The sequence below is a fragment of the Salvelinus alpinus genome, chromosome 22 (genome assembly GCF_045679555.1).
Source record: "Salvelinus alpinus chromosome 22, SLU_Salpinus.1, whole genome shotgun sequence".
Lineage (NCBI taxonomy): Eukaryota > Metazoa > Chordata > Actinopteri > Salmoniformes > Salmonidae > Salvelinus > Salvelinus alpinus.
The window spans coordinates 17,298,070-17,313,789 of record NC_092107.1 but is presented as its reverse complement, the minus strand read 5'-3'; the positions used below and the strand labels follow the sequence as shown (position 1 = coordinate 17,313,789).

The 15,720-nt window shown below is 55.5% G+C and overlaps 1 protein-coding gene across 4 annotated transcripts in view; it reads right to left on the bottom strand.

Annotated features, from left to right (window-relative positions):
• LOC139549143 (cell adhesion molecule DSCAML1-like) overlaps positions 1–15,720 on the bottom strand; it is a 225,519-nt gene that overhangs the window by 50,691 nt on the left and 159,108 nt on the right. For all 4 annotated transcript variants that reach the window (XM_071359296.1, XM_071359298.1, XM_071359297.1 and 1 more), the window contains exons 13-20: positions 15,573–15,720; positions 14,902–14,998; positions 14,299–14,427; positions 13,775–13,942; positions 13,598–13,668; positions 13,138–13,378; positions 10,781–10,927; positions 9,655–9,810 (exon numbers count right to left, since the gene is read on the bottom strand). The exon at positions 15,573–15,720 is cut by the window's right edge and continues 58 nt beyond it. In XM_071359296.1, coding sequence (XP_071215397.1) covers positions 9,655–9,810; positions 10,781–10,927; positions 13,138–13,378; positions 13,598–13,668; positions 13,775–13,942; positions 14,299–14,427; positions 14,902–14,998; positions 15,573–15,720 — 1,157 coding nt within the window. The remainder of the gene's footprint in view (positions 1–9,654; positions 9,811–10,780; positions 10,928–13,137; positions 13,379–13,597; positions 13,669–13,774; positions 13,943–14,298; positions 14,428–14,901; positions 14,999–15,572) is intronic.

Genomic DNA, 15,720 nt, shown 5'->3' with positions numbered 1-15,720 from the left:
GCCCAGCCCCCTGCCATCAATCCACCCCCTCACATCTCACACACTATCCCCAGCCCAGCCCCCTGCCATCCATCCACCCCCTCACATCTCACACACTAACCCCAGCCCAGCCCCCTGCCATCCATCCACCCCCTCACATCTCACACACTAACCCCAGCCCAGCCCCCTGCCATCCATCCATCCCCTCACATCTCACACACTAACCCCAGCCCAGCCCCCTGCCATCCATCCATCCCCCTCACATCTCACACACTAACCCCAGCCCAGCCCCCTGCCATCCATCCATCCATCCCCTCACATCTCACACACTAACCCCAGCCCAGCCCCCTGCCATCCATCCACCCCCTCACATCTCACACACTAACCCCAGCCCAGCCCCCTGCCATCCATCCATCCCCTCACATTCCACACACTAACCCCAGCCCAACCCCCTGCCATCCATCCATCCCCCTCACATCTCACACACTAACCCCAGCCCAGCCCCCTGCCATCCATCCATCCCCCTCACATCTCACACACTAACCCCAGCCCAGCCCCCTGCCATCCATCCATCCCCTCACATCCCACAAACTAACCCCAGCCCAGCCCCCTGCCATCCATCCCCCTCACATCTCACACACTAACCCCAGCCCAGCCCCCTGCCATCCATCCCCCTCACATCTCACACACTAACCCCAGCCCAGCCCCCTGGCATCCATCCATCCCCTTCACATCTCACACACTAACCCCAGCCCAGCCCCCTGCCATCCATCCATCCCCCTCACACCTCACACACTAACCCCAGCCCAGCCCCCTGGCATCCATCCATCCCCCTCACATCTCACACACTAACCCCACCCCAGCCCCCTGCCATCCATCCATCCCCCTCACATCTCACACACTAACCCCAGCCCAGCCCCCTGCCATCCATCCATCCCCTCACATCTCACACACTAACCCCAGCCCAGCCCCCTGCCATCCATCCACCCCCTCACATCTCACACACTAACCCCAGCCCAGCCCCCTGCCATCCATCCATCCCCCTCACATCTCACACACTAACCCCAGCCCAGCCCCCTGCCATCCATCCATCCCCTCACATCCCACAAACTAACCCCAGCCCAGCCCCCTGCCATCCATCCCCCTCACATCTCACACACTAACCCCAGCCCAGCCCCCTGCCATCCATCCCCCTCACATCTCACACACTAACCCCAGCCCAGCCCCCTGCCATCCATCCATCCCCTCACATTCCACACACTAACCGCAGCCCAGCCCCCTGCCATCCATCCATCCCCCTCACATCTCACACACCAACCCCAGCCCAGCCCCCTGCCATCCATCTACCCCCTCACATCCCACAAACTAACCCCAGCCCAGCCCCCTGCCATCCATCCCCCTCACATCTCACACACTAACCCCAGCCCAGCCCCCTGCCATCCATCCATCCCCCTCACATCTCACACACTAACCCCAGCCCAGCCCCCTGCCATCCATCCATCCCCCTCACATCCCACACACTAACCCCAGCCCAGCCCCCTGCCATCCATCCATCCCCCTCACATCCCACAAACTAACCCCAGCCCAGCCCCCTGCCATCCATCCTACCCCCTCACATCTCACACACTAACCCCAGCCCAGCCCCCTGCCATCCATCCATCCCCCTCACATCTCACACACTAACCCCAGCCCAGCCCCCTGCCATCCATCCACCCCCCTCACATCCCACACACTAACCCCAGCCCAGCCCCCTGCCATCCATCCCCCTCACATCTCACACACTAACCCCAGCCCAGCCCCCTGCCATCCATCCACCCCTCACATCTCACACACTAACTCCAGCCCAGCCCCCTGCCATCCATCCATCCCCCTCACATCTCACACACTAACCCCAGCCCAGCCCCCTGCCATCCATCCATCCCCCTCACATCTCACACACTAACCCCAGCCCAGCCCCCTGCCATCCATCCACCCCCTCACATCTCACACACTAACCCCAGCCCCCTGCCATCCATCCATCCCCCTCACATCTCACACACTAACCCCAGCCCAGCCCCCTGCCATCCATCCACCCCCTCACATCTCACACACTAACCCCAGCCCAGCCCCCTGCCATCCATCCATCCCCCTCACATCTCACACACTAACCCCAGCCCAGCCCCCTGCCATCCATCCATCCCCCTCACATCTCACACACTAACCCCAGCCCAGCCCCCTGCCATCCATCCACCCCCTCACATCTCACACACTAACCCCAGCCCAGCCCCCTGCCATCCATCCATCCCCCTCACATCTCACACACTAACCCCATCCCAGCCCCCTGCCATCCATCCATCCCCCTCACATCTCACACACTAACCCCAGCCCAGCCCCCTGCCATCCATCCATCCCCTCACATCCCACAAACTAACCCCAGCCCAGCCCCCTGCCATCCATCCCCCTCACATCTCACACACTAACCCCAGCTCAGCCCCCTGCCATCCATCCCCCTGACATCTAACACACTAACCCCAGCCCAGCCACCTGCCATCCATCCATCCCCTCACATCTCACACACTAACCCCAACCCAGCCCCCTGCCATCCATCCATCCCCTCACATCCCACAAACTAACCCCAGCCCAGCCCCCTGCCATCCATCCATCCCCCTCACATCTCACACACTAACCCCAGCCCAGCCCCCTGCCATCAATCCACCCCCTCACATCTCACACACTATCCCCAGCCCAGCCCCCTGCCATCCATCCACCCCCTCACATCTCACACACTAACCCCAGCCCAGCCCCCTGCCATCCATCCACCCCCTCACATCTCACACACTAACCCCAGCCCAGCCCCCTGCCATCCATCCATCCCCTCACATCTCACACACTAACCCCAGCCCAGCCCCCTGCCATCCATCCATCCCCCTCACATCTCACACACTAACCCCAGCCCAGCCCCCTGCCATCCATCCATCCATCCCCTCACATCTCACACACTAACCCCAGCCCAGCCCCCTGCCATCCATCCACCCCCTCACATCTCACACACTAACCCCAGCCCAGCCCCCTGCCATCCATCCATCCCCTCACATTCCACACACTAACCCCAGCCCAGCCCCCTGCCATCCATCCATCCCCCTCACATCTCACACACTAACCCCAGCCCAGCCCCCTGCCATCCATCCATCCCCCTCACATCTCACACACTAACCCCAGCCCAGCCCCCTGCCATCCATCCATCCCCTCACATCCCACAAACTAACCCCAGCCCAGCCCCCTGCCATCCATCCCCCTCACATCTCACACACTAACCCCAGCCCAGCCCCCTGCCATCCACCCCCCTCACATCTCACACACTAACCCCAGCCCAGCCCCCTGGCATCCATCCATCCCCTTCACATCTCACACACTAACCCCAGCCCAGCCCCCTGCCATCCATCCATCCCCCTCACACCTCACACACTAACCCCAGCCCAGCCCCCTGGCATCCATCCATCCCCCTCACATCTCACACACTAACCCCACCCCAGCCCCCTGCCATCCATCCATCCCCCTCACATCTCACACACTAACCCCAGCCCAGCCCCCTGCCATCCATCCATCCCCTCACATCTCACACACTAACCCCAGCCCAGCCCCCTGCCATCCATCCACCCCCTCACATCTCACACACTAACCCCAGCCCAGCCCCCTGCCATCCATCCATCCCCCTCACATCTCACACACTAACCCCAGCCCAGCCCCCTGCCATCCATCCATCCATCCCCTCACATCTCACACACTAACCCCAGCCCAGCCCCCTGCCATCCATCCACCCCCTCACATCTCACACACTAACCCCAGCCCAGCCCCCTGCCATCCATCCATCCCCTCACATTCCACACACTAACCCCAGCCCAACCCCCTGCCATCCATCCATCCCCCTCACATCTCACACACTAACCCCAGCCCAGCCCCCTGCCATCCATCCATCCCCCTCACATCTCACACACTAACCCCAGCCCAGCCCCCTGCCATCCATCCATCCCCTCACATCCCACAAACTAACCCCAGCCCAGCCCCCTGCCATCCATCCCCCTCACATCTCACACACTAACCCCAGCCCAGCCCCCTGCCATCCATCCCCCTCACATCTCACACACTAACCCCAGCCCAGCCCCCTGGCATCCATCCATCCCCTTCACATCTCACACACTAACCCCAGCCCAGCCCCCTGCCATCCATCCATCCCCCTCACACCTCACACACTAACCCCAGCCCAGCCCCCTGGCATCCATCCATCCCCCTCACATCTCACACACTAACCCCACCCCAGCCCCCTGCCATCCATCCATCCCCCTCACATCTCACACACTAACCCCAGCCCAGCCCCCTGCCATCCATCCATCCCCTCACATCTCACACACTAACCCCAGCCCAGCCCCCTGCCATCCATCCACCCTCTCACATCTCACACACTAACCCCAGCCCAGCCCCCTGCCATCCATCCATCCCCCTCACATCTCACACACTAACCCCAGCCCAGCCCCCTGCCATCCATCCATCCCCTCACATCCCACAAACTAACCCCAGCCCAGCCCCCTGCCATCCATCCCCCTCACATCTCACACACTAACCCCAGCCCAGCCCCCTGCCATCCATCCCCCTCACATCTCACACACTAACCCCAGCCCAGCCCCCTGCCATCCATCCATCCCCTCACATTCCACACACTAACCGCAGCCCAGCCCCCTGCCATCCATCCATCCATCCCCCTCACATCTCACACACCAACCCCAGCCCAGCCCCCTGCCATCCATCTACCCCCTCACATCCCACAAACTAACCCCAGCCCAGCCCCCTGCCATCCATCCCCCTCACGTCTCACACACTAACCCCAGCCCAGCCCCCTGCCATCCATCCATCCCCCTCACATCTCACACACTAACCCCAGCCCAGCCCCCTGCCATCCATCCATCCCCCTCACATCCCACACACTAACCCCAGCCCAGCCCCCTGCCATCCATCCATCCCCCTCACATCCAACAAACTAACCCCAGCCCAGCCCCCTGCCATCCATCCTACCCCCTCACATCTCACACACTAACCCCAGCCCAGCCCCCTGCCATCCATCCATCCCCCTCACATCTCACACACTAACCCCAGCCCAGCGCCCTGCCATCCATCCACCCCCCTCACATCCCACACACTAACCCCAGCCCAGCCCCCTGCCATCCATCCATCCCCCTCACATCTCACACACTAACCCCAGCCCAGCCCCCTGCCATCCATCCACCCCCTCACATCTCACACACTAACTCCAGCCCAGCCCCCTGCCATCCATCCATCCCCCTCACATCTCACACACTAACCCCAGCCCAGCCCCCTGCCATCCATCCATCCCCCTCACATCTCACACACTAACCCCAGCCCAGCCCCCTGCCATCCATCCACCCCCTCACATCTCACACACTAACCCCAGCCCCCTGCCATCCATCCATCCCCCTCACATCTCACACACTAACCCCAGCCCAGCCCCCTGCCATCCATCCACCCCCCACATCTCACACACTAACCCCAGCCCAGCCCCCTGCCATCCATCCATCCCCCTCACATCTCACACACTAACCCCAGCCCAGCCCCCTGCCATCCATCCACCCCCTCACATCTCACACACTAACCCCAGCCCAGCCCCCTGCCATCCATCCATCCCCTCACATTCCACACACTAACCCCAGCCCAGCCCCCTGCCATCCATCCATCCCCCTCACATCTCACACACTAACCCCAGCCCAGCCCCCTGCCATCCATCCATCCCCCTCACATCTCACAAACTAACCCCAGCCCAGCCCCCTGCCATCCATCCCCCTCACATCTCACACACTAACCCCAGCTCAGCCCCCTGCCATCCATCCCCCTCACATCTCACACACTAACCCCAGCCCAGCCCCCTGCCATCCATCCATCCCCTCACATCTCACACACTAACCCCAACCCAGCCCCCTGCCATCCATCCATCCCCTCACATCCCACAAACTAACCCCAGCCCAGCCCCCTGCCATCCATCCATCCCCCTCACATCTCACACACTAACCCCAGCCCAGCCCCCTGCCATCAATCCACCCCCTCACATCTCACACACTATCCCCAGCCCAGCCCCCTGCCATCCATCCACCCCCTCACATCTCACACACTAACCCCAGCCCAGCCCCCTGCCATCCATCCACCCCCTCACATCTCACACACTAACCCCAGCCCAGCCCCCTGCCATCCATCCATCCCCTCACATCTCACACACTAACCCCAGCCCAGCCCCCTGCCATCCATCCATCCCCTCACATTCCACACACTAACCGCAGCCCAGCCCCCTGCCATCCATCCATCCCCCTCACATCTCACACACTAACCCCAGCCCAGCCCCCTGCCATCCATCCATCCCCCTCACATCTCACACACTAACCCCAGCCCAGCCCCCTGCCATCCATCCATCCCCTCACATCCCACAAACTAACCCCAGCCCAGCCCCCTGCCATCCATCCCCCTCACATCTCACACACTAACCCCAGCCCAGCCCCCTGGCATCCATCCATCCCCCTCACATCTCACACACTAACCCCACCCCAGCCCCCTGCCATCCATCCATCCCCCTCACATCTCACACACTAACCCCAGCCCAGCCCCCTGCCATCCATCCATCCCCTCACATCTCACACACTAACCCCAGCCCAGCCCCCTGCCATCCATCCACCCCCTCACATCTCACACACTAACCCCAGCCCAGCCCCCTGCCATCCATCCATCCCCCTCACATCTCACACACTAACCCCAGCCCAGCCCCCTGCCATCCATCCATCCCCTCACATCCCACAAACTAACCCCAGCCCAGCCCCCTGCCATCCATCCCCCTCACATCTCACACACTAACCCCAGCCCAGCCCCCTGCCATCCATCCCCCTCACATCTCACACACTAACCCCAGCCCAGCCCCCTGCCATCCATCCATCCCCTCACATTCCACACACTAACCGCAGCCCAGCCCCCTGCCATCCATCCATCCCCCTCACATCTCACACACCAACCCCAGCCCAGCCCCCTGCCATCCATCTACCCCCTCACATCCCACAAACTAACCCCAGCCCAGCCCCCTGCCATCCATCCCCCTCACATCTCACACACTAACCCCAGCCCAGCCCCCTGCCATCCATCCATCCCCCTCACATCTCACACACTAACCCCAGCCCAGCCCCCTGCCATCCATCCATCCCCCTCACATCCCACACACTAACCCCAGCCCAGCCCCCTGCCATCCATCCATCCCCCTCACATCCCACAAACTAACCCCAGCCCAGCCCCCTGCCATCCATCCTACCCCCTCACATCTCACACACTAACCCCAGCCCAGCCCCCTGCCATCCATCCATCCCCCTCACATCTCACACACTAACCCCAGCCCAGCCCCCTGCCATCCATCCACCCCCCTCACATCCCACACACTAACCCCAGCCCAGCCCCCTGCCATCCATCCATCCCCCTCACATCTCACACACTAACCCCAGCCCAGCCCCCTGCCATCCATCCACCCCCTCACATCTCACACACTAACTCCAGCCCAGCCCCCTGCCATCCATCCATCCCCCTCACATCTCACACACTAACCCCAGCCCAGCCCCCTGCCATCCATCCATCCCCCTCACATCTCACACACTAACCCCAGCCCAGCCCCCTGCCATCCATCCACCCCCTCACATCTCACACACTAACCCCAGCCCCCTGCCATCCATCCATCCCCCTCACATCTCACACACTAACCCCAGCCCAGCCCCCTGCCATCCATCCACCCCCTCACATCTCACACACTAACCCCAGCCCAGCCCCCTGCCATCCATCCATCCCCCTCACATCTCACACACTAACCCCAGCCCAGCCCCCTGCCATCCATCCATCCCCCTCACATCCCACACACTAACCCCAGCCCAGCCCCCTGCCATCCATCCATCCCCCTCACATCCCACACACTAACCCCAGCCCAGGCCCCTGCCATCCATCTATCCCCCTCACACATCCCACACACTAACCCCAGCCCAGCCCCCTGCCATCCATCCATCCCCCTCACATCCCACACACTAACCCCAGCCCAGCCCCCTGCCATCCATCCATCCCCCTCACATCTCACACACTAACCCTGGCTCCCACACCTTGTCTAGCATTAGGCCACACCCTCAAAACATGTGCATACATGCCTCTGTGTGTACAGTGCATTCGGAAAGTATTCAGACCCATTGACCTTTTCCACATTTTGTTACAATACAGCCTTATTCTAAAATTGATTAAATCATTTCCCCCTCATCAATCTACACACAGTACTCCAAAATGACAGTTTTTATTTTAGAAAATTTATATTTACTGAAATATTTACTGAAACTGAAATATTATATTTACATAAGTATTCAGACCCTTTGCTCAGTACTTTGTTAAAGCACCTTCGGCAGCAGATCCTCTCAAGCTCTGTCAGGTTGGATGGGGAGCGTTGCTGCACAGCTATTATCAGGTCTCTCCAGAGATGTTTGATCAGGTTCAAGTCCGGGCTCTGGCTGGGCCACTCAAGGACATTCAGAGACTTGTCCCGAAGCCAATTCTGCGTTGTCTTGGCTGTGTGCTTAGGGTTGTTGTCCTGTTGTAAGGTGAACCTTCGCCCCAGTCTGAGGTCCTGAGTGCTCTAGAGCAGGTTTTCATCAAGGATCACTCTGTACTTTGCTCCGTTCACCTCCCAGTCCCTGCTGCTGAAAAACATCCCCACAGCATGATGCTGCCACCACCATGCTTCACCGTGGGGATGGTGCCAGGTTTCCTCCAGATGTAACACTTGACATTCAGGACAAAGAGTTCAATCTTGGTTTCATCAGACCAGAGACTGTTGTTTCTCATGGTCTGAGTCCTTTAGGTGCCTTTTTGGCAAACTCCAAGCAGGCTGTCATGTGTCTTTTACTGAGGAGTGACTTCCGTCTGGCCACTCTACCATAAAGGCCTGATTGGTGGAGTGCTGCCGAGATGATTGTCCTTCTGGAAGGTTCTCCCATCTCCACAGAGGAACTCTGGATATTTGTCAGAGTGGTTCTTGGTCACCTCCCTGACCCCGGCCCTTCTCCCCCGATTACTCGATTTGGCCGGGCGGCCAGCTCTAAGAAGAGTCTTGATGGTTTCAAACTTCTTCCATTTTAGAATGATGAAGGCCACTGTGTTTTTGGGTACATTCAATGCTGAAGACATTTTTTGGTACCCTTCCCCAGATCTGTGCCTCGACACAATCCGGAGCTCTAGGGACAATTCCTTCGACCTCATGGCTTGGTTTTGTGTGGGACCTTATATAGACAGGGGTGTGCCTTTCCAAATCAAGTCCAATCAATTGAATTCACCACAAGGGGGACTCCAATCAAGTTGTAGAAACATCTCGAGGATGATCAACGGAAACAGGATGCACCTGAGCTCAATTTCGAGTCTCATAGCAAAGGGTCTGAATACTTATGCAAATAAGGTATTTCAATGATCTATTTCTAATACATATGCAAACATTTCTAAAAACCTGTTTTCGCTTTGTCATTATTGAATCAACAAAATGTGTGAAGGGTCAAGAGGTCTGAATACTTTCCGATTGCACTGTATATTGGTGTGTGTGGGGGGGGGGGGGGGGGGGGGCACCCGCGTGTGTGTACTCACGGTCCTCGCGGGTCTGGATGTACAGGACATTACTCCTGACCCCGTCCCCAGCCTGTGTGTAGGCCAGCACCTGGACACTGTAGTTAGTGAACTTCTCCAGCCCTCTCAGCTCCACCTGCTCACGAGTTGTCGTGATGTTCTGCATCTCGCCCCATTCTGACAGAGACAGAGAGAGAGGGATGGAGAGAGATGGAGAGAGAGGGAGAGGGAGAGAGAGAGAGAGAGAGAGAGAGAGAGAGAGAGAGAGAGAGAGAGAGAGAGAGAGAGGGAGAGAGAGAGAGAGAGAGAGACAGAGAGAGAGAGGGAGAGAGAGAGAGAGAGAGAGACAGAGGGAGGGAGCGGGATGGAGAGAGAGAGAGAGAGAGAGAGAGAGAGAGAGAGAGAGAGAAAGAGAGAGAGAGAGAGAGAGAGAGAGAGAGAGAGAGAGAGAGAGAGAGAGAGAGAGAGAGAGAGAGAGAGAGAGAGAGAGAGAGAGAGAGAGAGAGAGAGAGAGAGAGAGAGAGAAAGAAAGAGGGTAATAGAATGAAAAGTGTATAGGGTTAGACAAAAGGACAAGGGAAAGAAAAGAGGAAGAGCAGGAAGGAGTTGGAAAATTGGGAAAGGATACGATCAGTCCTCATGACTAGTTTTCCAAGCAGAACCACAAGCACACCAACACATACACAAAGAGACAGACGGAAAACTGAACGCAGCGCATGGCCCTTATACAGTATCGCCGCATGTGGAGTTGCTTTGAGTTGGTTCAGGTTTGTGGTATGATTAGCTAGTTTAGGGTTTCGTTGGCATTTGCTTGGAAAATATGTAGTAGGACTGGCAGGCTGGTGGTTGGGATTGATTTTAGGGATTCACAAAATAGCAAATGTTTTATTTAACCAGAAAATAATCTTGTTGACAAGGAAGACCAGCCAATAAGGTCTGGCACATAAACCAACTTAGGTATCAGTAGCGGTCAGAGGTCAGGGCTGAGGGTTGAAAGGGTAAAGGTCAAACCCTGAGGTCGACTCATGGACTCATGGTGGAGGGGTCAGGGGTCAGATACGAAAGGCACAGCAGTGATAGTTACTCTGCGTGTGGCCTTGTGCGTGTGCGTGTTGGAGAGGGTATGTCGGGCCCCCACAGCACCCACCTCCGTCGGGGAAGAGGGACCAGAAGACCACACGGTAGCCCTTCAGCACGCCGTGCAGTGTCAGACGCGGGGGCTCCGCCCACGTGATTACCGCCTCGTCTGATGTCACCGAGATGGCCCGCACGTTCTGGGGAGGCTGGCTGGGCACTGGAAAAGGGAGGGAGGGGAAGAGATTATTATCAGGACCCATCAAAATACTACATGTCAAACACAACAGCTAGGGACAATTTAGATTTAGATTTAGCCTAGTCCTGGACTTAATAGCAAGCTTAATGAAGAATCACAAATGACAGCGCTTTTTTAGATAGGACTAGGCTTAATCTGTGTCTAGGAAATCTCCCCCGCAAGTTTAAGATCCTTAAACACCAAGTAGTAAACCAAGATATGTAAAAACACAACTCAAACCCTAGATTAGCCTAAATATCGAACCTGACACCAGATGTGAGTGATGACTCTCAATTAATAAATGTCCTCTCTGATGTGAAGATGTTCGCGTAAAACGGTTCCTCTGTCTCACTTCTCCCAGGTGCCCCTTCTATCTATCAGCTGCCCTTGGCTCACTGACCAATGGGCTTTCACTGGGTGAATAACACCACCATTGAGGATGAACAGATCTGGACTTGTGAGAGAAAGAGAGGAACAGGATGAGTGGGTGAAGGCGGACTGAACGGAAAGAGAGAGAGAGAGGGAGAGAAGTGAAAGAGGGAGAGTTGGCCTGCGACGACAGGGAAGCTGCAGCTGGTGTGGGGAGAAGGAAATGGGGTAGGAAGGGGGAGAGGGAGGGAGAGTGGAGAAGAGAAATGAGAGGTTTGTGTCCATCTCCGCTCACAACCCCAGTGGACTGAACTCCAACAGCCATCAAGACGTTAACGATCCAGGCCTGACACAATCATAACCTATTCCTTACCATTCACTATGTTCCAGACCTGACACAATCATAACCTACTCCTTACCATTCACTATGTTCCAGACCTGACACAATCATAACCTATTCCTTACCATTCACTATGTTCCAGACCTGACACAATCATAACCTATTCCTTACCATTCACTATGTTCCAGACCTGACACAATCATAACCTACTACTATCCATTCAACTTGAATACAATACACACAAAGATGGAGGGAGGAGAAAGGGCAAGGGGGGAGGGGGTCGATACGAGAGACAGGGAGGTGAGAGAAAAAGTGGGAGAGGAACAGAATAGAAACAGGAAAACATGGAAACAGACAAGAAGGGAGGAGAGAATGGAGTGAAAGAGTGGGTGGGAGAGAGAGATGTGAGGCAGGTGGCGAGGGAGTCGAGGCAGAGAGACAAATGAAAGGTGTCTTTTGGAGCGAGAGAGACAGAGGGGAGGAGGAGAGCAGGGTATAGGAGGAGAGGAAGGGAGTTGAAAGAGGGAGCGAGGGAAGGGAAAAGATGAAAAGAGGGAGCAGGGAGACAATGCGATCAGCTGTGGATAATTACGGCAGGAAGCAAAAAGAAAGAGAGAGACAAGCTAATTTGAATTATTTTTAGTATGCTTGTTGTTATCACTATTATCATAATGGCCATCAATATCACTGTCACCACGGAGACAGCCACTGGGAAGAGCAATGCTCTGGACCAATGGGGCTTTAGCCAACTGTGTGTGTGTGTGTGTGTGTGTGTGTGTGTGTGTGTGTGTGTGTGTGTGTGTGTGTGTGTGTGTGTGTGTGTGTGTGTGTGTGTGTGTGTGTGTGTGTGTGTGTGTGTGTGTGTGTGTGTGTGTGTGTGTGTGTGTGTGTGTTCTGAGGCTGTGAGGCTGTGAGTGTGTGTTTGTGTGTTGTGAGTCTGTGTGTGTGTGTGTGTGTGTGTGTGTGTGTGTGTGTGTGTGTGTGTGTGTGTGTGTGTGTGTGTGTGTGTGTGTGTGTGTGTGTGTTCTGAGGCTGTGAGGCTGTGAGTGTGTGTTTGTGTGTTGTGAGTCTGTGTGTGTGGGTGTGTGTGTGTGTTTTCATATTTCATAGCAAGAGAGAAACATTAAGAGATAGAGTCATACACAGGGGAGTGTTGGAGAGACGCCCATCTAGAGATCAACCAGACACAGAGAGAGAGAGAGAAAGACAGGGATGGATGGGGAGAGAGACAGAGAGAGAGGTTAGAGATGAAGTAACACGGGAGATATCTAAAACAAATCATAGCGAAGGGGAAAGAATCATTTGGGAATGTTCAAAGATGAGGTGAGGAGGGTGACAATGGCAGAGGGATCAGGCATATTTGGCACTCTATCTCTGTCTCTGTGAAGGTCTGACTCGTATGAACAGTGTAAGAACAGTCCTCCTAAGAAAATAAATCAGAACATCGACAAAGGATTTTGCATGCGTGCTGCATGTCCCCTACCATCTTCCAGTGTGGTAGCGTTGATCTCAGAGCTGGACGGGCCTGTGCCGGCCCTGTTGAAGGCCTGGACCACCACTCCATATTGGGCAAACTTCTTCAGGTTGTCCAGGGTGTACACCTCGCTGTCCCCCGTAGCCTTCATCTCCACGATGCTGTACTGGCCGTTACTGCCCGGCCCGTTCTCACGGTAACCGATCTGGTACCCCCGGATCACCCCGTTCTGAAGCTCCTTCCTGGGGGCCTGGAGGAGGGAGAGAGGGAGAAGAGAGGGATGAGAGAATGAAAGAGGAAAACATTGACATAGATTGTATTTTATTGTAGAGGGGGGGAGGGGGGGGGGGAGTAACGTGGCACGATTAGATATGTGATCATTATGTGATTCTAGGTTTTTCATTTCAGAGGGTCTCATTTCATAGTGTTATGGTGTTTCTGATCATCTTGAATCGACAGGTGGTTTTACCTTCCAGGTGACGCGGATGCTCTGCGAGGTCATAGGCTGGAGGAAAACCTCCATAGGAGGACCATCCGGCTCTGGAGGGAGGAAACGAGAGATAGGCACTCTTCTTCAGTGTAGTCCAAGGTCATCTCATCGATATCTCTGTGTGTGTGTCTGTGTGTGTGGTTGTGTTGGACTCACGTGCTTCCTCTGTGCTGATGGTGAGCTCCTTGCTGGCTTGACTGTGTCCGATCTTGTTGTAGGAGAACATACGGATGCTGTAGATTTGGGCAGGGTGCAGATCCACGATGTTGGCCTGGTTATTGGTGGGAGAGATCTTACGAGTGGCATGCTTCAACTCCCACGGATCTGTGTGTGTTGATGAGTGTGAGAGAGAGAGAGCGAGAGAGAGAGTGTGTGTGTGTGTGAGATATAGAGAGAGAGGGAGATCATGCGTGTGTGTATGCATGTTTGTGTGTTCATGTGTGTGTGTGTGTGTGTGTGTGTGTGTGTGTGTGTGTGTGTGTGTGTGTGTGTGTGTGTGTGTGTGTGTGTGTGTGTGTGTGTGTGTGTGTGTGTGTGTGTGTGTGTGTGTGTGTGTGTGTGTGTGCGTGTGTGTGTGTGTGCACACAAAAGAGAGAAGATACATTAGTCGGTTATAGTTATGTTCTCAGTACCGACTACTAGTCAATCCCCAGTTGAACCCCCGCTGTCCCCTGGCATACCGGTCTTGTTCTTGTACTCAATGTCGTAGCTGGTGATGATGCTGTTGCCGTCAAATCTCTGTGTCCAGCGCAGGTTCATACTCCGATCCTTCACCTCCCTCACCTCCAACTCTGGATGGTCTGGGGGCTCTGAGAGAGACAGAGGGAGAGAAGGAAAGGAAACGAGAAAGGTCTAAGGTGAGAAAGATACACTCTTAGGAGAACCCTTTTCAGTTCCAGGTAGAATAATTGTGGGTTCCATATAGAACCCTCTGTAGAAAGGGTTCTACCAGGAACCAAAAAGGGTTCTACCTGGAAACCAATAGGGTTCTTCGAAGGGCTCTCCTATTGGGACAGCCAAACAACCCATTTAGGTTGTAGATAGCAAAACACATTGTAAGCGTGTAGAGGGAAAGGAACATAAGCATAGTGTGAAAGAAAGTGATCCTGTACTGATTTTCTCTCTCTCCAGATTCATGTCACACTAAGCAGTTAGTTATACAGGGGTATATTCACTAGGCACCAAACAGAAGGAAACAGACTGGTTGTACAGGGATAATTACCTGAACTTCATTTTCCATTGCAAAAACCTTTGTTACAGGTGATTGTGTCTGACCCACTGACCTTGCACAGTGAGCTGGATGAGGCCCCGGCCCTCTCCATATGAGTTGATGGCATGGCAGGAGAAGAAGACCGAGTCACCTCGCTCTGCTGGCTTCAGCTACACACACACCCACGCACACACACACACACACACACACAAAGAGAGAGAGAGAGTCAGAGAGCGAAAGAGAGAGATAGATACACTTTGTAAATCCACTTCCATACACAGCTCATCTGATCTCATTTCCTCCATTTGCTGTATCTGATGTCCTACCCCTCTATATTGTGTGTATGTTTGTATCTGTGTGTGTGTGTCTACAGTATGAATGTGCATGTGTCTGTGTGTTTATGGGTACGTGTCTGTCTGTGTGTCTGTCTGTGTGTTTATGGGTACGTGTCTGTCTGTGTGTCTGTCTGTGTGTTTATGGGTACGTGTCTGTCTGTCTGTCTGTGTGTTTATGGGTACGTGTCTGTCTGTCTGTCTGTCTGTCTGTCTGTCTGTCTGTCTGTCTGTCTGTCTGTCTGTCTGTCTGTCTGTCTGTCTGTCTGTCTGTCTGTCTGTCTGTCTGTCTGTCTGTCTGTCTGTCTGTCTGTTTATGTTTGTGTGTGTGTGTGTGTGTGTGTGTGTGTGTGCGTGTGCATGTTCATGTGTGTGTGTGTGTATATGTCTACAGTATATGTGTGTGACTCACCTTCAGCGTAGACAATACTTCGTCACTCTTCTCGTTGGGGCTGGTGGTGATGGCGTAGCGAGGGTTACGGTCGGGGTCGATGACCGTGTCACCACGCTCCCAACGGATGATGATAGGCCATTCCCCCCTCGCTGTGCAGTTCAGCTCC